The sequence below is a fragment of the Mixophyes fleayi genome, chromosome 5, assembly GCF_038048845.1.
Source record: "Mixophyes fleayi isolate aMixFle1 chromosome 5, aMixFle1.hap1, whole genome shotgun sequence".
NCBI classification, from domain to species: Eukaryota; Metazoa; Chordata; class Amphibia; order Anura; family Limnodynastidae; genus Mixophyes; species Mixophyes fleayi.
This window is the reverse complement of record NC_134406.1, coordinates 114,032,128-114,055,785: the sequence shown is the minus strand read 5'-3', so window position 1 is coordinate 114,055,785 and position 23,658 is coordinate 114,032,128. Positions and strand designations below refer to the sequence as shown.

Here is a 23,658-nt window from a genome sequence, read left to right as displayed (position 1 = left end):
ATTGGTACTGCTATATTACAAAGTTCACTGATTCAGCAGTATAAGTCTAGTGGTACTGCTATATTACAAAGTTCACTGATTTTGCAGTATAAGTCCATTGGTACTGCTATATTACAAAGTTCACTGATTCAGCAGTATAAGTCTAGTGGTACTGCTATATTACAAAGTTCACTGATTTTGCAGTATAAGTCCATTGGTACTGCTATATTACAAAGTTCACTCATTCTGCAGTATAAGTCCAGTGGTACTGCAATATTACAAAGTTCACACATTCTGCAGTATAAGTCCATTGTTACTGCCATATTACAAATTTCACTGATTCTGCAGTATAAGTCCAGTGGTACTGCAATATTACAAAGTTCACTGATTCAGCAGTATAAGTCCATTGTTGTTACTGCAATATTACAAATTTCACTGATTCTGCAGTATAAGTCCAGTGGTACTGCTGTATAACTCCAGTCCAGTGGTACTCTCCTGTGCCGCATATAATTTTTAAAGGCTTTGCCGAGTGTGTGTGGCTTAGGGGTACACTCTCTTGTGCTACATATAATGCAGAACAAAAATTTGGAGGATAAAGTAGGGAAAGATCAAGACCCACTTCCTCCTAATACTGAAGCTGCTGCCACTAGTCATGACATAGACGATGAAATGCCATCAACGTCGTCTGGCAAGCCCGATGCCCAATCTCCTAGTACAGGGCATGTAAAATCCAAAAAGCCCAAGTTCAGTAAAAGTAGCAAAAAGAGAAACTTAAAATCATCTGAGTAGAAACGTAAAGTTGCCAATATGCCATTTACGACACGGAGTGGCAAGGAACGGCTTAGGCCCTGGCCCGTGTTCATGACTAGTGGTTCAGCTTCACCCAAGGATCTTAGCCCTCCTCCTCCTCCCCCCCCCACAAAAAATTGAAGAGAGTTATGCTGTCAGCAAAAAAACAGCAAACAACTCTGCCTTCTAAAGAGAAATTATCACAAATCCCCAAGGCGAGTCCAAGGGTGTTGGTGGTTGTCAAGCCTGACCTTCCCATCACTGTACGGGAAGAGGTGACTCGGGAGGAGGCTATTGATGTAGCTGGCGCTGTGGAGGAACTTGATGATGAGGATGCTGATGTGGTTATTGTAAATGAGGCACCAGGGGGAGAAACAGCTGATGTCGATGGGATTAAAAAGCCCATTGTCATGCCTGGTCAGAAGACCAAAAAATGCACCTCTTCGGTCTGGAGTTATTTTTATCCACATCCGGCCAACCAATGTATGGCCATATGTAGCTTATGTAAAGCTCAAATAAGCAGGGGTAAGGATCTTGCCCACCTAGGGACATCCTCCCTTATACGTCACCTGAATAACCTTCATAGTTCAGTGGTTAGTTCAGAACTGGGGCTAGGACCGTCATCAGTACAGGGACACCTAAATCCCTTGGTCCTGTTGGATACATACCAGCAACACCCTCCTCATCAACTTCCTCCACGATCTCCATCAGATTCAGTCCTGCAGCCAAAGTCACCAGCCAAACTGAGTCCTCTTCAATAAGGGATTCATCTGAGGAATCCTGCAGCGGTACGCCTACTACTGCTACTGCTGCTGTTGCTGCTGTTAGTCGGTCATCTTCCAAGAGGGGTAGTCGTAAGACTGCTATGTCTTTCACAAAACAATTGACCGTCCAACAGTCGTTTGCCATGACCACAAAATACGATAGTAGTCGCCCTATTGCAAAGCGTATAACTGAGGCTGTAACTGCTATGTTGGTGTTAGACGTGCGCCCGGTGTCCGCCATCAGTGGAGTGGGATTTAGAGGGTTGATGGAGGTATTGTGTCCCCGGTACTAAATCCCGTCGAGATTCCACTTCACTAGGCAGGCGATACCAAAGATGTACAGAGAAGTACGAGCAAGTGTCCTCAGTGCTCTTAAAAATGCGGTTGTACCCACTGTCCACTTAACCACGGACATGTGGACAAGTGGTTCAGGGTAAACGAAGGACTATATGACTGTGACAGCCCACTGGGTAGATGCATCGCCTTCCGCAGCAACAGTAGCAGCTGCATCAGTAGCAGCATCTACACAACGGCTGCTCGTGCAAAGGCAGGCAACATTGTGTATTACAGGCTTTAATAAGAGGCACAACGCTGACAACATATTAGAGAAACTGAGGGAAATTATCTTACAGTGGCTTACCCCACTTAGACTCTCATGGGGATTTGTGGTGTCAGACAATGCCAGTAACATTGTGCGGGCATTAAATATGGGCAATTTCCAGCACGTCCCATGTTTTGCACACACTGTTAATTTGGTGGTGCAGCATTATCTCAAGAGTGACAGGGGTGTGCAGGAGATGCTTGCGGTGGTGCGCAAAATTGCTGGACACTTTTGGCATTCTGCCAGTGCCTGCCACAGACTGGAGCACCATTAAAAAAGTCTGAACCTGCCCTGCCATCACCTCAAACAAGATGTTGTAACGCGCTGGAACTCCACCCTCTATATGCTGCAGAGGATGGAGGAGCAGCAAAAGGCCATTCAAACCTACACAGCCACCTACAACATAGGCAAAGGAGTGGGGATGCGCCTGAGTCAAGCGCACTGGAGACTGATTTCCGTGTTGTGCAAGCTTCTGCAGCCATTTGAACTTGCCACACGAGAAGTCAGTTCCGACACTGCCAGCTTGGGTCAGGTGATTCCCCTGATCAGGCTATTGCAGAAGCAGCTGGAGAAAGTGAGGGAGGCTCTGGTACACCATTGCGATTCCACCAAGCATGTAGCTCTTGTGGATGAAGCCCTTCGTACGCTTTGCCAGGATCCTAGGGTGGTCACTCTTTTAAAGTCAGAGGAATACATTCTGGCCACCGTTCTCGATCCTCGGTTTAAAGCGTATGTTGTGTCTCTGTTTCCGGCAGACACAAGTCTACAGCGGTGCAAAGACCTGCTGGTCAGGAGATTGTCCTCTGAAGAGGACCGTGACATGCCAACAGCTCCACCTTCATTTTCTTTCACACCTGTGGCTGCCAGGAAAAAGCCCAGTTTTTATAAAAGACCCGCTGGCAGGGATGCTGAGAACATCTGGTCCGGACTGAAGGACCTGCCAACCATTGCAGACATGTCTACTGTCGCTGCATTGGATGCTGTCACAATAGAAAAAATGGTGGAGAATTATTTTGCTGACACCATCCAAATACACATGTCAGACAGTCCTTATTGTTACTGGCAGGAAAAAAAGGCAGTTTGGAAGCCCCTGTACAAACTGGCTCTATTTTACCTGAGTTGTCCCCCCTCCAGTGTGTACTCGGAAAGAGTTTTTAGTGCAGCGGGTAACCTGGTCAGTGAGCGGCGAAGGAGGTTGCTTCCTCAGAACGTTGAAAAAATGATGTTCATAAAAATGAATTATCAATTACTCAATCAAGTACAGCACTGGCCTCCAGATACTACAGAGGGACCTGTGGTTGTGGAGTCCAGCGGGGACGAATTGATAATGTGTGAGGATGAGGAAGTACACACTGAAGGGGGCGAGGAATCTGAGGATGAGGACGATATCTTGCCTCAGTAGAGCCAGTTGAGTTTGTACAGGGAGAGATGAATAGCTTTTTTGGTGTGGGGGCCCAAACAAACCAATCATTTCAGCCACAGTTGTTTGGTAGGCCCTGTCGCTGAAATGATTGGTTTGTTAAAGTGTGCATGTCCTATTTCAACAACAATGAAGAGTGTTAGTCGCAAAGCCAAAAGTCAGTGAGCTTTATTTGCCATGATCTCTCTCTCTAGAAAGCCACAGTGCTTGTAAGTTTCAAGTGTTTCCATTAATTCCCCCACTACAGATGTTAGGCTGATTGGTTGTCAGTCTCTTTTTTTATTTCCACATTTGCTCCTTTTCTTCAGTCCAATATTGAGTTGTTGAATAATTTTGCTAATGATGTTACACCAGCACCTCTTTCTGCTCTTTTAGTATTGTTGGATATATCCCACCTGGCCCCATTAAATTGTGCACTTTCAGTTTTGAGAGTTCTGTTAGAATATCCACCTCTGTATGTGAAACTGTGTCTACTTCCATTGTATCAATGTTCTTGCTACTCAGCTGTGGTGTCAGGCGCCGTCCCTGCACTGTCCATAGGTTCCTGGACGGACGCCTGCCCTCCTTGACGTCCCGTTACCTAGCAACAGGGTGCACTTCAACGTTTCAGCTGATGCTGCGTGTGCATGCGCAGCGGACTCGTGTCCCGTTGCCAGGCAACGGGACAATTCTCTCTTCTATATATCCAGTTCCCTCTTCCTGCTATTGTTGTATTAGTTCTGACTCCTAGCTTGTTCCTGACTATTCTCTTGTCCTGCAATTTGGTTCTACTTACTCATCTGGATTCTGACCCCTGGCTTGTCTCTGACCACACCTCTGGACCCTCCTTGTGTACCGCACTATCGTTTGGTATCCAACCCGGACTGCACGATCATTCCTGTTCTCTATCCACTGCACTGGTAACTAACTTGGAGAACCGCGACCTGCGTACCTCACGCAACCATGTCCATACCTCTTTGCGGGGGTCCCTGGTGAATACCTGAGGTGCGTTAGTTTCCGCGCCTCTCTGTTTAAATGCATCAATATCAGTCAGTGGCACCTATAGAGTCATTAACGTGACAGTATACTCTTGCCACGAGTACATAGGATGAGCCTTCGGGACCTTCTTTTGCATTTGGCCCAGTGTGTGGACCCGCAGGACACTAATCAGGCCCAGCTATTGCAGGATATTAAGGGTGTGGTCTTCCACCTAGACAAACTTCAGTTGTACGGTCAGTTGCTCCTATTGGAACAGAAACCACCACTGCTGCCATTGCCTCCACCAGTTCTACGAGCACCGGAGGGTTGCGTTTACCTTCTCCAGAGAAAAAATAAAGGAGAATCCTAAGAAGTGCCGCTGGGTCCTTAACTAGTGTGCCATACAGTTTGAACTTGCACTTGTCTTTCCTCAGACAGAACTAAGGTGGAATATATAATCTACCTCCTTTAGGCCATGCTCTTGCCTGGGCATCTCCCTTGTGAGAATGTGATGACCCGCTGCTATATAATTTTGTAATCTTTATTGAAAGTTTCCATAAGGTTATTCACGAGCCTGGTCTCGTGTCCTCCGCAGCCACTGGTCTATTAAACCTACATCAAGGAACTCTCACTGCTGGTCAGTATGCAGTACAATTCCGGAGTCTAATCTACCCCTGATCTCTGAATTATTTGACAGCATTAATGGAGCTACCATCTTCTCCAAGCTTGACCTCAGAGGAGCGTATAATCTCATACGAACAAGGGAGGGGGACGAGTGGAAGAAGGCCTTTAACACTCGAGATGGCCATTTTGAGTACCTGGTCATGCCATTTTGGCTATGTAATGCCTCTGCTGTATTCCAAGACTTTATTAATGAGCTCTTCCGAGATCTTCTTTATCAATTTGTGATCATCTATTTGGATGATATTCTCATCTTCTCCCAAGACCTGGTAACCCATTGTAAACATGTGTTGGAGGTTCTGTCTCGTCTTAGGGAGAATTGATTATTAAGTAAATTGGAGAAATGCACATTTGAACAGAAGCAGTTACCTTTCTTGGGCTATATCATTTATGGGACTGGACTCCAGATGGACCCAAACAAGTTGAAATCCATACTTGCTTGGCCTCAGCCCTCAGGGCTAAAAGCCACGCAACGTTTTTTGGAATTCCCCAATTATTAAAGGATACTCTACTCTGGTAGCACCCATCACGGCATTAGCTAGTAAAACAGCCAACGCCAAGATATTGTCCTCTGAGGCCATTGCGGCTTTCAAGACTCTTAAGTCTTTCTTCTCCTCAGCGCCCATTCGCCATCAGCCTGTTTGTCAATGCCCATACTTCCTTGAACTGCATGCGTCATCTGTTGGTACTGGAGCTGTTCTATCACATTCCTCTGATAAGCTCCATCCATGTGGGTCCTTCTCTCGTCGCTTGTTAACAGCCGAGAGAAATTATGGAACAGGCGATAAGGAGCTCCTGGCCATTAAATTGGCTGTTTCTGAATGGAGACATCTTTTGGAGGGTGCACAATTTCCTATAACTATTTATACAGATCATAAAAATCTGTTGTTCCTACGTTCTGCCTGTTGTTTAAATCCTCGACAAGCAAGATTGTCCTTATTCTTCTGTCGCTTCGACTTTAACATCACCTTCCGCTCTGGATCCAAGAATGTCAAGGCGGATGCTCTGTCTCGCTCATTTGATCCAGCTGATTCGGAACCTCTTGAGGAGAATAGACCCATTCTGGACCCTAGCCATATCATAGCAGTTACACACATTATGAATAGAGGATGCCCTCCAGGCAAGACCTTCATTTTGTGTCATCTCTGTACCAGGCTTCTTCACTGGGCCCATCGTTCTCTCTTTTCCGGCCATGCTGGCATTCGTAAAATCTGGAAGTTGTTATCTCTGAATTATTGGTGGCCTTCCTTATTCGATGATGTTAAAAAAATTGTTTCGGCCTGTCCTGAGTGTGCACAACATAAAACTTCTTGGAAAAAACACTATGGACATTTAATTCCGCTACCAGTGCCTGAGATTCCTTGGTCTCAAATTTCTATGGATTTTATCACTGACCTTCCTTCTTCCAAATCTTGTACAGTTACTTGGGTCGTCACTGATTGCTTCTCTAGAGCAGCTCATTTAATTCCTCTCAAGAACCTTCCGTCTTCCTCCTCACTGGCTGATATTTTCATTAAGGAGATTTTTCACCTCCATGGCTGCCCATTACACATTGTTTCCGATTGAGAATCCCAGTTCATATCCAAGTTTTGGAGAGCTTTTTGTAACAAGTCTGGAATTAAACTTGATTTTTCTTCCGCATACCACCAGTCCAATGGGTTAACTGAGAGAACAAATCAAGAATTAGAGACATTTTTAAGGTTGTATGTATCGGCTAATTAAGATAACTAGGTTGATTTTCTTCCATGGGCTGAGTTCGCCCACAATGATCATTACCATGAGGCCATTTCCATCTCACCCTTCTTTGTTCTTTATGGCTGTCACCTCAGATTACCCACCTTCTCCCAGTTATCTTCTTCTGAAGTTCCTGCAGTGGATTCTTTGTTTCGCAACTTTTCACACATCTGGGAACAAGTCAGAATTAACTTGGAGAGATCTGCCATTCGCTCTAAAGAATCATACGATAAAAGGAGAAGACCGACTCCAAATTTGTTTATTGGAGACAGGTTATGGTTATGTACCCAAAACATCCGTTTGAATGTTCCCAGTAAAAAATTTGCTTCAAGCTTCATTGGGCCTTTTGTAATTTCGGAGGTTATCAATCTGGTGACCTTGAGGTTGAGACTTCCCCGCTCCCTGAGTATACCCAATGTTTTTCACATATCCTTGCTGAAACCGGTGGTCACTAATAAGTCCTCCACTTCCTCCAGAATCCCAACCTCCTATTGTTGATCAGGTTCAACTGGAATATGAAGTTAAACAGATTCTAGACTCTCATGTATCCAGAGGTTCTTTACAATTCCTTGTAAATTGGATAGGTTACGGGCCTAAGGTACGTTCCTGGGTAAGAGCCTCTGATCTTCACACTCCCTGTCTTCTCAAACAATTTCATTAAGAGTTTTCCCAAAAAAACCTTTTAGGGTGTTCGGATTACACCGTTATGGCAGGGGTTACTGTTATAAACTTACCTGTCCTCGATCCAGCGCTGTCTGCTATCTGCGATCGGTCATATGATCACTAGCTCAGGGTGGAGATTTTGAACTGGTATTTAAACCTCACTCTGACACTCCGTGAGTGTCAAAGCAACTTGTATGCATTCTGGCTCCTATCCTCATGGATCCTTGTGCCATTCTGTTCCTGATCTGATTCATATGTACCAGTTCTGCCTGTTTAATGTCTCTGATTCCTCTGCGTTTGTGTACCGACCCGGCTTGCTGACAGCCCTGTTCACAACCAACTCCTCTAACAAACATGCTTAAAAAAAAAAAGTAAAAAAAGTAAATTGAGGGTGAAAGGGAACAAAAATCCCTTAAACCTTTCTCTAGCTTCTCTTGGTGTCATTTGCACACATTTTTATTTTACCTTTAGAAACAAATATTTATTTATTTTTTTACACCTTACTACATTCATTTTAACTCTAGAAATGTAAATAACCATAGGAAACCATTAACAGTATAACATTGAAATTTCACATGCACAGCTAATAATAATCATTGTCTATTAAGAGAAACCACCACATGAAAGTTTACCTAGGCAAGGTACTGATTCGGGACCCTGCCTGCCTTCATTCCTGCAAAAATGACTTCTAGACAAACATATAGCCAGTTTGAAGGGATGGACCAGTATACAGTGGTATGACATACCTAAACTGGTTTGGCTGCTTGTACATCTATCAAACTCCATTCCATTTCCACTTCACAGTATATATATATATATATATATATATATATATATATATATATATATATATATATATATATATATATATATATGTATATATGTGTATATATATATATATATATATATATATATATATATATATATATATATATATATATATATATATCTCGGCTAGCAATCAGCTCAATTCCTTCTCTTCATTTGATCCCACAAATGAGGAGGAAGTTTCTACTCTTTTCTTATCTTCCTACTCTATCTCCTGTCCTCTTGATCCCATACCCTCAGAAATTGGTAGGTCTCTGTCTCATGTGCTCATTCCACCTCTAACTAAAATCTGTAATCTATCTCTCTCTATTGGTATCTTTAAATCACTATTCAAGCACGCAGTGATTACTCCTATTCTAAAAAAAAGCAAAATTCTGAACAAAACTCTCAAATTACTGCCACATCTCTCAGCTCCCATGCCCCTCCAAACTTCTTGAGCGAATTGCCTACACTCGCCTCACATGTTTCCTTTCTGCAAACAACCTATTGGATCCTCTTCAATCAGGCTTTCGCTCTCAACATTCCATAGAGACTACGCTGACCAAGGTTGTTAATGATCTGATTACAGCTAAACTAAAGGTGATTACTCTCTCCTTATTCTCCTGGATCGCTCTGCTGCATTCAACACTGTTGACCACTCTCTCCTCATACAGATGCTGCAATCTCTAGGTCTTCAAGACACTGTCCTATCCTGGTTCTCATCCTAATCGGTCTTTCAGTGTTAATTTCTCAGGAACAACCTCCACTCCGCTTCCTTTATCAGTTGGAGTACCACAAGACTATTGTAATTCCCTCTTTGCTGATCTTTCTAAAATCAGACTCGAGCCCCTACAATCTATTTTGCATGCAGCTGTTGAATTGATTTTCCTTGTAAATCGTTTTAGATCTGCTGAGTCACTCTGTCAGTCTCTACATTGGCTGCCTGTTTTTCAACGAATCCAATATAAAATTCTTCTAACATACAAGGCCATCAACAAAATTGCACCAATATACATCTCCTCACTTGTCTCAAAATATCTGTTCTGCACAAAATCTGCATCTCTCTTCCACTTTTACCACTCTCATCACTTCCTCCAATTTTCGGTTACAGGACTTTTTTCGGGCTGCACCCACTTTATGGAATTTACTCCCACAAGACTTTTTTCTAGTCTTCAAACCTTCAAGCCTTCTCTGAAAACCCACTTCTTCAGACAAGCTTATAATATTCCTCTACCACCCTCTTAATCTCCCTAGGTTACCCTATTACCACCCTTTACACAGCTAACACAAGACAACAACCCTCTGACCTACATAGTTGTGTGACTGAGCATACAGCTCACTAAATATTTGCATTCTAGCTGGACAAATATTCAATATGATGTAGCACTTACCCTTGTGTATCAAACCATTGTCCCATAGACTGTAAGTTTGCGCACAGGGTCTTCTTATGTCTACATATGTATTACCCAGTATTGTTTTATTACTGTTTGTTCCCAATTGTAAAGCGCTACGGAATCTGCTGGCGCTATATAAATGTTGATGATGATGATATGTATATATATATATATACAAGTTAACCCGTGCATGATACTCATGCATTCTAGTCAAATCAAGCTACTTAAGGTGTTAAAAAGGTTCTTGTCATGCATTTGGGCCTAGCCCAGGCCTCCTCAGGGGAAGAGCGTTACTTCCCGACGCAAGCAACCTTTTTTAACGTGGTTTTGTCCACATGTCACCACCTCATCAGTTTTCTCCATCACCTCATCCTTCATCTTCATCGCCACATCCTTCATCAAGCTACTCAAGGTGTTAAAAACTCCCCACTGTCACCCCCCGGCAACCATCAACCACTCCCAACTGTCACTTCTCCTTCAAGAAATATATAGGTCAGTGTATAACTCTGCCCAGCAGGTGGCGCTGCAGCTTGTTTTTTTTTCCACACACGCCACTAGGCATTTATATAGTAGATATATATCTATAATATAAATGTTCTAGTGGCGTGTGTTAGTCTGTCTGTGTGTGTGTTGAAAAAATAAAACCAAGCTGCAGCGCCACCTGCTGGGCGGAGTTATATACTGACCTACTAAATTCTTAGTGTGTGTGGAAAAAAAAATCAGAAAGGGCTGAAATTTGGTATACTAAGATATTTTTAATTTGTTAATTTAATTTAATTGTTAAAAGTGTTTATAAAGATTTTAAAAAAATATATATATATTTCTTGAAGGAGAAGTGACAGTTGGGAGTGGTTGGTGGTTGCCGGGGGTGACAGTGGGGAGTGGTTGGTGGTTGAGGCCTGGGCTATGGCCCAAATGCATGACAAGAACCTTTTTAACACCTTAAGTAGCTTGATTTGTCTAGAATGCATGAGTATCATGCACGTGTTAACTTGTATATATATATATATATATATATATATATATATATATATATATTATGGACAAAAGTATTCGGAAGCTTGACCATAACAGGAACTGTAATGACATTGTATTCAAGTGCATATACTTTAATATGGGGTTGGTCCCCCTTTTGCAACGATAACAGCTTCCACTCTCCATGGAAGGCTTTCCACAAGATGTTGGAGTGTTTCTGTGGGAATTTGTGCCCATTCATTCTGTAGAGCATTTATGAGGTCAGGCACTGATGTTGGACACGAAAACCTGGCTCGCAATGTCCGTTCCAGTTCATCCCAAAGGTATATATACACACACAATATACAGCATATATATTCAACCCCCTGTCACTGTGTGTAGTATGAGGTGCAAAGGGTACACAGTGCACCTCCTTCTCAAGCCCTGACTAGCTGATGGGCATGGGTGTAAATGATCAGGGGGTCCCTGCACATGCAGGTGTTTCTTTGTAGTTAGTGGGACACAGGTAATGTTACTTTGTGGTGCAGTGCAATAAAAGTCACAATAATTTGGGCGCCAGACCATCTCTATGATAAACTGAACTCTTTATTTACACTCTTCCACCAGCACGATAATCATAATGGTTGCAGCAATAAAGAAATATATACACAGCTCCTTACTCTCTCCAGCACAGTTCTTAATGAGCAATACTGATATGGTTGCAAATATATCTTATTACTCCTCCTGCACAGTTCTTAATGTTATCCAGATGTTATATAACATAAGTCACATGTCTCTTACACTCCATACTCACTGCAGATCACCCTTTCTCTGCAGGGGCACTCACATGGATGCTTACAGGCAGGCAGCTTCTTCTTAATGCAGCTCTGACACACGCTGTGTAACTCTCAACTGCAGCTCACCCCTCCTCTGCGGGGATGATTTCTCCTGTGGGCTCTGACACTTCACTCTGTGTACTACCAGCCTCAGGCTCTGACAATACAGCTACCATGCCTCTTGTAGCAACCCTCACTCCAGGGTCTCTTCCATGCGAAGTGTCCCCCTCTTTCTTGGGTTCTCTATAGTGACATGGAGTTCTCCCCCTCATCCAGGGCACACATTCCTTGCCCTGGCACAGTCATCGTGCTCAGACTACCAGACAATACTGGGGGATCCTGGAGCTTCCACCCCACTCTCCCAGGTCCCCAGCTACATCTCTTCTCTCCTGTGTCTCTCTCTTTCCTATCTCTCTGTCTCCCAGCCCCTCCTTCTTCTCACTTAGTCTCACAGGCCGGGCTGGGTTATCACCATGGTAACCAGTTTATGTAACTTTTCATAAACTTCTAGCTTGCCCTCTAGGTGACCCCTCCTGTATTCAGAGGTGCAGGTTTTACTAAAACGCCACTAGGGGGCGTTACATTTATGTGTATGTATATATATATATATATATATATATATATATATATATATATATATGTAACGCCCCCTATATATGTAAATACTATACCATACTGTCCCTGCTAAATACGGAAGCAAGACCACAATAATCCCTGCACAGCGGATCACCCACTAGGCTACCTAGGTCAGTCACCAATGGTGGCCGGCTAGCCCCACAGAGGGTCTATATCGCATAATGTGTAATCCGGCCATGGCCAGGTTAGGAGACTTCAGAAGAAGCAGCTCAATGAAAAATTGCTTCTGAGTGTGTGCTGTTGCTCATGACATGGTTTCACAAAATATAAATTCTGGTTGGCCCCCTCTAAAAAATTTGTAAGTAGACTCTGTTGACCTCCTAAATGGCTATTAAGTGTCAGCTTAAGACAAATCTGCCAGTCTTGCTCATCTAATTATAATAGCTGTAAGAGAGATTTGAGTTTGTAGTGTGAAATTAATTCTTGCTTTTGTTCAGTAGCATTTTGTTGGTAGACTACACACTATGTGAATGCAAAATGACAGTATTTCTCTTTTGTATGGTCCCTTTTGTTATCTATTCCATATTATCAGTTCAGTATATGTTCTGCTGTACTATCAAATCTAAATGTTTGTGAAAATTGTTCTACATTGTTTGCATCAAATACTGTTTAATGTGCATGTTTCTATTATTAGGCTAGAAGCTATGCCTGTTCCAGATCAACCATCATGTTCAGAGAAGACTAGTTCATTAAGCCCAGTGATGAATACATCAAATGGCGATGGTTCTGAAACAGAAACAACTTCAGCTATACTTGCTTCTGTTAAAGAACAGGTAAGGAGACTCATTTGCTTTTTTCTTATATTGATCTGTAGTTTAAACACAATAATTTAAAAATATTCATCAGTGAATACAAGTTTTGTGGCCTCAATTTGTAATTAAATCTGTGGTAAGCATGATCAATTATGGCAATACAAGCATTGTGGATTTGTAAAATAATTAGCTATAGTACACAAGTGATGCTTAATATAGCATTCCCTGTAAATAATATATGTATAAATTGTGAGTTTGGAGCTCATCACTTAAAAATGTATTAGGAAAATGTGCATATTATAAGGAACAGTGTAGTGTCTGTGTATGCGCTCATTCATACAAGCAGAACATGGAGGCCATCAGCTGTGCTATGCATGCTGCATTTACTAAACTGAAGAACAAACACAAAGCAGCACATTTTACAGCAGACTACTAAACAGCACAGCAAAACAACACAATGGTGAAACATTGTATTACAAGCATGAACATCATTCTGAATCTGGCAGAGCCAGAACACTTTGTCCAACAAACAGTGCATAGGGGTGCAAGAAAAAATGAGCAATGTTTTAATTAACGTTATTTTGATATTCGTCCACCGAAACCTAACCACAAGGTTACTACATAACTGAATTGGAAATTAAATTGACCCCTTAATTTACCATTATAACAGTCTTATAAACTGATTCTATACATATGTGCTTATAGACATCAAACAATTTATATTGGTCCACTGTGAACCCTATTTTAGTAATACAACTTGTAATTTTGCTTTACATATTGATTAGGGTGAGCTTAAGCATATAGTTGTGAGTACAACTATCACATACAAATGTAATTGTGGTACAAATGTAATTATCACACACAAATAGCATATAATAATGAAATTTGAACTAATGAAAAGAAAATCAAAATATGACTTTTTACCATAAAAAGTGTTGTTATGTAAGATGATCTGTTATCACTGATTTGTCATTATTTACCTTGATTACAGGTTAATTACAAATATTTTTGGGGTTATTTCTCTTCAGAGTTGGTAATATACTCTAGTGTTATAACTTGTCCAAATTCTTTCATTTTTGTACTTCCTTAGTACATACTATGTATAAACAACTTGACAAAACATTTAAAACAACAACAACTTTAATTTAACTAAACTTACACAAACTCTCAATGCTATTTAGTATTTAAAAATTGTTATTAAAGAATGTATATTGCAAGCTGAATTCTCAAGGCCTGATTCATTAAGGCATGCAAAACTAACATGATTTTTTTTAAAAAATGTAAAATGGGTATATGCACAGCCGTATTCAACAAGTGAAGATACGTGTGGTGTTGAATTCGGGTGTAGGTCTGCTCTGGACACTGTAGGATACATTCATATGTGAGAAATATAAACTCACAAAACGCACAGAAAAAAAAGAAAAAATATTCAATTAATGTCACCTGTTAATAACTTAGTCAGTAGTGACAAAACATAAAGTAAAAAAGTCGTTTTTTTTCCCATGAAAAACATTAGGATGTAATAAATGTCTACTTTACATAAAACACATTTTTACACAGTTGCTCCTGATTGCAAACACATGTCCTAGCATATATAATCAGCCGTAATCAGTTTTGTAATCGGCACTTAGACCTGACCTGTAGCGGGAGCAAGAGATATGGCTGAAAAACAAGCACTTGAGATATGCCCAGAGTTTGAATGCTGTGTGCGCTCGAGCTTTGCACACCTTTACGGTACATTGACAACAGGCATACACCCCTTCCCCCAACCATTCCCTCCCTGAAACCATAGGATGTTGTAAGTGTCCTGTGCACTCGAAGGTGAATTGAACACTGTTGCATCTGTGGCGTATAGAACTGTTCTGGGCATGCACAGAGTAATTGTGTACATTGTAGACAAAAAAACGCCAGTTATGCTCCTTAATTAATCATGCCCTCATTTTTCATTTTGATTCAATATACAGACTGTGCTAGTGTAATCATACATAGTGTCCATAGATATTAAAAATGAATAAAATATTTTTTTCCCTTGATCTGTAGTCCAAATTGGTAAAGCAAAAACCCTTGGAAAATAAAACAAAATTTAAATAAACCATTGTATTATTATGAACGACTGCTGCAAACTGTTTAAAGCATGGCAACCAGTTGTGATTGGTTGGCAGTGAAGGGGAGTCTATTGGGAGCTTTTTCGATTTGAACTACATCTGATTGAGAAAGAAGAGTGTAATTAATATTTAATAATGTTGTGAACGAGTTTTTATTTTAAAATTCTGTGTGTTTATTATTTTTTTATTTATGTTTAATCTAGGTACAATGGGGAGGTTCCTCTTCTGTTAGCGCTCTTATTAGAGCTACAGCTATTAGATAAGCCTTTAGAACCGGGCTAATAGTAGTCTTCACCTTTAGCAGCCACCTTTCCCGTAGAACTGATATTATTCGGAGGTACTTGGATGCCCCAGGGCTAAAGGACTTAAAGGCTTATCAGTATAATCATTGCCCAGGGTGGAGGAAGCTGGAATAACGAAGGCAGATACTGGGAACAGGCCAAAGGTTGTGAGTCAGTAGTGAGAAGGATAACCAGGAAATAGGCCAGAGGTCAGGGCAGATAGCAAACAAGGGAAATCCAGCAAACAGGCAGAGGTCAAGGGCAATCAGCATTCAAGCAGGGTCAAAATAAAACCAAAGATCACAACAGGAATCAGATCAAATGCAGTGAATCCGGAGGATAAAACAGGACAGAGCTGGTCAGCAATTATGCAGCACACAGACGCTATAACAGCATGGGAGGCTAAGCTCCCTGCCTTAAATACAAGGATTGCCAAATCAAAGAGCATGCAGCCAGTGGGACCTAATCAGCCACAGCAGGCTGTTTAATTAATTACGCTTATTGTGCACGCGCCTGACTGCCCACACTTGCCGAGACAGTGATGCCGGAAGTTACATCCTGGCTGTTGTCATGACTCATGGAACGCAGGTGATAGTGGGCGGCTGCTTGCAGCAGTACCCCCCCTTGAGGAGGGGTCAAGGGACCTGGCCACCCTGGTTTCCTGGGAAATTGGAACCAAGGATCATTTCTCCGGGTCACAACTATTCCAATGAACCAGGAAATGGATTTGCCCTTAGACTCTCTTGCATTTAAGATTTTTTCTAACACAAATTCCTAATGTCCATCTACACTGACTGACCGTGCTCTCTGAGGTTGATGATGTCTAAACTTGCTTGAATAGATAACGGGTTTGAGAAGAGAGCAGTGAAATATGTTTGAAACTTTCAGGGAACGAGGAAGTCTTAGCCTGAATGTGACAGGATTAACTTGTTTGATGATGGAGAAAGGTCCAATAAACCTAGGTCCAAGTTTTTTTTACAGGGTTGGATTAGCCTAACGTGGCGTGTGGAGAGCCAGACTTTCTGACCCACTTTAAAGAAACAAGCTCTATGGTGACGTTCTGCACACTTTGGAGTGTAAAGAGACCTGCATCAAAGCAATATGAGCTTTCTTCCAGATGATTCTGAGACTAGAAGCTGTAGAGCGTATCTCTGTGAGACCAGAAGGGTTGAGAAAGGACAAGAAGTTGGACTTAGGGTGAAAGCCAAAATTGCAGAAGAACAGAGATATACGAGTGGAGGAATGACACAAGTTATATATAATGTGCAAATTCTATCCACGGTAGTAAGGATGACTAGTTATCAAGAAATTCAGAGGTGTACAACTGTACAAATTGTTCCAGGAATTGGGTAAACCTTTCCGATTGTCTGTTAGACTGTGGAAAGTACACTCATGAAAGACTGATGTTAAAGCAGAGGAGCGCACAGAAAGATTTCCAGAATTGAGTCACAAAATGAGAGCCACGATCAGAGACAATATCTGAGGGGTGGCCGTGGAGTTCAAACATTTGTTGAATAAAGAGTGATGCTAGATTTTGTGCACTAGGAAGTATAGTCAAAGGAATAAAATGAGACAGTTTACTAAATCAGTCTACAACCACCAATATAGTGTTGTGGCCTGCTTTGCCATGATGAAATCCATAGACATGTGTGTACAGAGTTTTGTAGGGATAAACAATAGTATGAGCTGGCCTGAGGGACAGTTTCTGGAAATTTTGTATTTTGCACAGGTTTCACAGAACAGAACAAAGTCCCTGACATCTGCAGACAGGGAAGGCCACCAAACAGAGCATGAAAGAATCTCCATGGTCTTGGAGATACCAGGATATCCAGCAATCTTGTTCTCGTTCAGCAGTCTTGTTCAGCTTCAGAGAGAACAGCCTTCCTAAGGTGGACTGGGACAAACAGGAGATTAGCAGGCATTTCTGAGAGATCCAGCTTTTGAAATGTTATGTTTGAGTGTTATACCTAAGTCTAGGGTTAACCCAGCGTGAATGACAGTGGATGCAGTGATAGGTAGCGGTTCAGCAGCAGGTACATGATGGGAAACAAAGCTAAGAGATAAAGCTTCCGCCTTGATGTTCTTTTATCCAGATCTGTAGGTATAATGAATTGAAAGCGGGTAAAAAATAGTGCCCACCAAGCTTGCCTAGAATTCGATCATTTAGTAGATTCGAAATACTGGAGGTTTTTATGATCAGTGATGCTGGATGAATCTGCTGTAGTAATTTGCAAAGCCAAGAACCTCTAGATGGCATTCAGATTGGTTGGCTTCACCCAATCCAGAATGGCTTGGACATTGCTTGGATCCGTGGAGAATCCAGTGGAGGACTTCAAACTCACATTTTTCAAGTTTAGCGAAGAGAGAATGATCTAGAATTCTGCGACAAGGATTGTGAATATATTAGAATGTCATCCAGGTACATGACAACCAACTGACCAAGAAAATTTTGGAGAACCTCATTAATGAGGTCTTGGAAAACAGCGGGTGCGTTACACAGGCCAAATAGCATGACCGAGCATTTGTAATGACCAGAATGGGAGTTGAAAGCAGTTTCCCACTTGTCAATCTCTCTAATGCAGATAAAATTAAATGCACCAAGTGGGGTTTAGACTGGGTGCCATCTTGGAAGGTCGCCATCACACAGAACTCTGCTGCTAAAGACCCTCATTCTCCCAGTTAAACTGTTCTTTCATTCCTGCCATCCGCTCTCACTTGCGGACCCTACATTCAGGCACTCGTAGGGCCTTGCTGAGTCCTGAATGGCATGGAACGACACTCTTCACACCCGCCCGGTTGTGGGTGGCCTCCACGCACTGACCCCCTGGGACTGGTTCCCCTATTTGTAGTGGCACTAAAATCTTCTGACCCCCTTCGGGGATAATTTGTTGGGGCAAGGCCTCCTTCTGTTTCCACAGCTCTGCTGTATCCGTGCAGCCCCCACTCTGGCCTCTGTGTGGACTTACATGTGATCAGGGTCACTACAAGCCTGTGACACTCTGCCTGCTTGGGAGAGCTCTCCCTCGAATGAATTCGCCTTCCTACATTTGTGCTGAGTCGTCCGGATCCTTGTCAGACCCCCCACCCTGGCACTTAGGCCTACTGTCAGTACCTCAGCAGTGGTCTTCAGTACTACCGGCACTGCATCAACTGGACTTCCGGTTCTCACCGTGTGACTTTTGGTCGACACACTTCTCGCATGGCAGCACCAATATCTAATGCGAAATTAAAGGTATGCGTAATAACCAGTGGCAGTCAATATTACGGCTATGGAAAAGCCAACATACTTTTAAACAAAGTGACAATAACGATTGGTATAAGTCCGATAATAATAAAAAAACGACTTACTATATAACAGATAACAACTTTTGTCGAAGGTTTAAATGACAGCCCAGCATGATATCCGAATGGGCTAAACAGCTACACTAGGAAATTACGTCATATACCCAAGACAGAGTGAAAATGTCGGTTTTAAAGCGGCAATACTCAGACCCCACATCTGTATGCCATTATACATGGTGTGGGGTCCGCCTATTGCCGCTTTAAAACCGGCATTTTCATTCTGTCTATGGTAAATTAAGTAATTTCCTAGTGTAGCTGTTTAGCCCATTCGTATATTATACTGGCCGGTCATCAAAACTTGTTATCTGTTATATAATAAGTAGTCTTTTTATTATTATCAGGCTTATACCAACCGTTATTGGCACTTTGTTTAAAAGTATGTCGGCTGTTCCATAGCAGTTAACCCGTACCCCACCGTAATAACCCTCCTTCTGCCGCCTAAACCACCCTCACTGCACCCACCATTAGTAGTAGTAATTTCTGGCTTTCATTATACTGGTCAGCACAATGATCCTGGCTGCTAAAGCATGGATAGTCACTGGTCATTATTAACAGCTGCACACTGACCTCTAAAACCGCACTGCTATATTTCTTGGCTCCCAGTCTCTTGACAGAGCAGGGGACACAGTAACAAACCCTTACAGGCTGCACAGCTCTTACACTGTTGAGACAACCTTGCTACCATCCTGGAGCCCATGTCCAGGTCTATTGCAGAAGACAGTGCACACAAATAGCTTTACTATCACCTAGCTAACGGATTTAACCCTTTCAGCTCTATTTGAGCATCTTCTTCTGCTGAAAGGCTGCAGCTCCTGCTGTTCATTTATAGAGGACCAGAGGGGGATTGGATCTTGTCACTACGTTAATTTAGATGTGTAGTCATTGGGCTGTCGTAAGTGCCTCTCGTGGCACAGTTCAAAGGGATATGAGGAGTTGTCAGCTGATGCTAGAACATGCATCTGATTGGCTGGCTGTCAGACCTTCTCTCCACACTGATCTGCCCCCCATGCTCTCAGCCTGCAGAAACGTTTCCTCTCCAGTTATTTAAGGTATGTGTGACTGCCCATAACCCTCATCTGTCGTTCCATTTTTGCAGAGTGCATACACACTGCAGAATTGGACCAACATTGTTCCATGACTAACCAACATCTTTTAAGCAGCACCACCAATCAGACCGACCGATTATCTGTACCTTGGAATGATGATGGTTCATATTTCCAGGATACACACTCATGTGAAATCGGGCCAATCAGTCGTTTATTGTCTGATTGGCCCAATAATTGGCTGAAAACAGTATAGTGTGTACCTAGCCTTATCTTGACACCTCTTTCTTTGATTATCTTTGACTCTTATTGCTCGTCTAAGTCCTCTGGCACACAGGCAGAAATACAAATTATAACCACAGACGCCTAGCATGGTCTTCAGGAGCAGTAAGTCGGATACCCCAACTTCATCAGCCCCAGTGTCTCCAGCTCATGTTTTGCATCCTGACTCTCCACAGACCACCATGGCTGAAATCATGAAACAAGTAAAAGTCACCATTTAATCTAAATTTTGGGCCATATTCTCAAAACTGCGTTCTGAAATTGCTGCGCAAGGCTCACGCACGGACTCTCTGGAGAGAACAATGGATGAACTCTGCACTTTCCAGGCCCAAACCATTCAGGACATGACAGCCCAACACAGTTAGATGAAGAAAAATTTGAGGGCCAAGAAAATCGTTCTTGCCGTAACAATATTAGTCTTAAAAACATTCTGGAGTCCATCTTGGCAGATGATTTTCCATCTTATCTACACAAGGTCTCTTCTCTACCCTGGTCCCTGACTTACCTGCCTCAGACTTTCGGCCCATCGGCTCTTCGTCCCAAACCTCAAACATCCTTACCTCCTCAGGACGTTATAGTAGGCTTACACTATTATTCAGTGAAGGAGCAGATCCTTCAGGCTGCCCGTAAACAGAAGACTATTTCTTATTCCGGGACTTCTCTATTTCTATTCCAGGACCTCTCGCCCATCATGCTGAAGAAGCGACGTGACCTCAGTGACATTACCCAGTGCCTCTGTTCCGCTGGTATCAGGTACCGCTGTTGTTTTCCGTTTCAGCTCACCTTCACTCACAAAAATCACACTTACTCTCTCAAAACCCCCACACAAGGTTGTGAACTGTTGCATTCACTGAAACTCACAGACTCTTCAAGTTAATCCTCCTCATTGCACCTAGGCACCGCCATCCTTATACACCGCAATCTACCTTTCTCTCTAGAATCTCTCTCTGCTAACCCATTGGGGAGATATCTCATTTTTGTGGGATCCCTTAGTCTCACCAGGCTCACTCTTGCTTCTCTATATGCCCCTAATGTGGGACAGGGTTCCTTTCTCGCTGGCTTCTTTGACCAATTAGCCCCCCTCGCCCAAGGCCATTATAATAGTGGGTGGCGACTTTGCAACTTTAACACCACACCGAATCCTGGTGTGGACCGCTCCTCCATGTCCTTCCTTGCTTAAATCTCATGACCTCCATGACTCATGGCGCCTATCCCATCCCATAGGCAGACAATACCCCCACTTCTTTGCTCCCTACAACTTACATGCTCGCGTCAACCTCACTCTTACTGACCGACACACTGCGCAAACTCTCATTGAATCGGACATCTCTCCTAAAACATGGTTAGACCGTGTGCCGGTTTCTATTGAAATTACCGTCCCATGGTACCTTTCCTCTCCACGAAGTGGCATCTTGATGACACCCTCCTATTGAGACCGGACCAAGTGTCCTCTATCTCAAACTCAATCAAGGACTTTATCTCTTTAAACTCCATCCCCGACATATTCCCTGCTCACCTTTGGGAGGTCCAGAATGCCACCATTTGCGGAACACTCATTGGCTTATCAGCCGCCAGACGTAAGGCCAAACTGGAATGCATCTCTGAATTGGAAGCTCAACTCCTATCGCTCACGGCTTTGCACCAATGGATTCCAAAATACAAATCCCGGCTTAAATTAATCTCCCTCCTTGGTCAACTCCTTTCTAAAAAGGCTGCTAAAACCCTACAATGTCTTCATCAAAAATACTATGAACTGGGTGATTGTGTGGATAGACTTCTTGCACAAAAATTGAGAGATAAGCGGACGCGCAATCCTATGTCCTCTTTCAAGACTCCCTCTGGCAACTTCTCCTATGATCCCAAAAGTATAGCTGACACTTTTAAAATTTTGGAGCTCAATAATCTTTCACCCTGCATTGCCAACCCAGACGTTTTCCAATCTAAGATTTTAGAATTTCTGTCATTTCTCCACCTACCCAAACTTCAGCACAATTGGATCTTCTGAATAACCCCATCACCACAGAAGATATCGGCCAGACTATCGAAGAACTGAATAACGCTTTAGCTCCCGGCCCTGATGGATTTACGGAGATTTATTTCTGGCTCAATTGCAAGGCCTCAAATCCAGCTTTGACTTTCGCTGGCAATATACTACATTGAAATACTTAAGGGTCTATTTACTCGTACCTATGACCAATTATATGCTACAAATTTTCCACCTCTCTTGGTGACCATTAAAGCTGACATTCTCAAATGGAATAAACTCATCATCTCTTGGACTGGCCGCATAACCTCCCTCAAAATTAACATCCGTATACGTCTCTTGTACTTATTCTAAACCCTCCCTCTTGAAGTCCCTGCAAGTTCCTTTAAACTCCTTCAACAACTCAACACTAAATTTTTTTGGTTGGACAGACAGCTGAGAATTAATATGAATATTCTTCACAAGCCTATGCAGGAACGTGGACTCAGAGTTCCTCACTTAAATGTTACAGACCCACCCTTCTCACCCAGTGAGTTCTTCTTCACTCCCCTTCCGGCCACAGGGTTTGGGTTGACATTGAAGCTGCCCTCTCCAACACCTATTCCCCAGCCTCCTTTCTATGGCTCAAACCTCAGCTCCCCTCCCCCCCTTAGTTTTTTCCATTACCAACTGGTCCCATACAGTGATGCCATATGATCCAGCTCCTAATGCTTGGCGTATGACTCCTCTCTGGAACAATCCTTCCTTCCCCCCTGGCAACCAACCTATACAATTTTCATTTTGAAAGCAACTTTAAATTTCTTAAAGACATAGCTGCTTTTCAACTGTTTCCTACATTTGCTGACCTACAAACACAATGCCACATCCCCTCATCTTGCTTCTTCCAATAGCTACAACTCAGACATTCACCAGACATCCCCATTAGTGTCCTTTTGCTCCCTATGCTAATCCTCAAGAGGACTCATATCCACTTTCAATCACCTTATTTTACAACTTAAGCGACCCCCTAAGGAATCATATGAACTCAAAATGGGAGGAGGATATAGGGAAAACACTCATCCCTGGAAGAATGAATAAAAATTCACCTTCATATAGCTAAAACCTTGATCTGTGTTAACATTAGCCAAATGCTCAGAAAATATATTTTAGATGGTATCTGGTCCCCCATAGACTACATGCATTCTATCCAAGCATCTCCCCATAATGTTAGCACGTGTGTGGTCAAGTGGGTACCATGTCCCACATATGGTGGCATTGTCCGAAACTGCTTCCTTTCTGGGACTCTATACGCTGCCTCATCTCTAACATCACTCAAGTTACTTTTCCTGCCTCTCTGTCCTAATTTCTACTACTTCGTCCCCTGTCCAAAATTCATAACCATAGCCAAAAACTTATTGTGCACATAATTGATGCGGTGAGATGTCAACTTGCATTGTTTTGGAAAAATCCAGAATCTTAACCCCTCCCCTTCATTATTAATTGCATCTGTCAGGTTTACCATATGGAATACAATATGAGCATATTACGCCACACTCCTACTCCTTTCACTCATGTTTCCTCCGCCCCTGACATTCTGAACTCTGTGCCCCCCCATATGAGTCAGTATCTTTCTCATATTGCATCCTCATATCTCTATACAACTTAGTGAACAGAG

At 42.6% G+C, this 23,658-nt stretch overlaps 1 protein-coding gene across 7 annotated transcripts in view; it reads left to right on the top strand.

Annotated features, from left to right (window-relative positions):
• Nucleotides 1-23,658, top strand: part of CTNND2 (catenin delta 2) — a 632,047-nt gene that overhangs the window by 51,701 nt on the left and 556,688 nt on the right. For all 7 annotated transcript variants that reach the window (XM_075212716.1, XM_075212719.1, XM_075212718.1 and 4 more), the window contains exon 2: nt 12,850-12,988. In XM_075212716.1, the coding sequence (XP_075068817.1) occupies nt 12,860-12,988 (129 nt within the window). In that variant the 5' untranslated portion in view covers nt 12,850-12,859. The remainder of the gene's footprint in view (nt 1-12,849; nt 12,989-23,658) is intronic.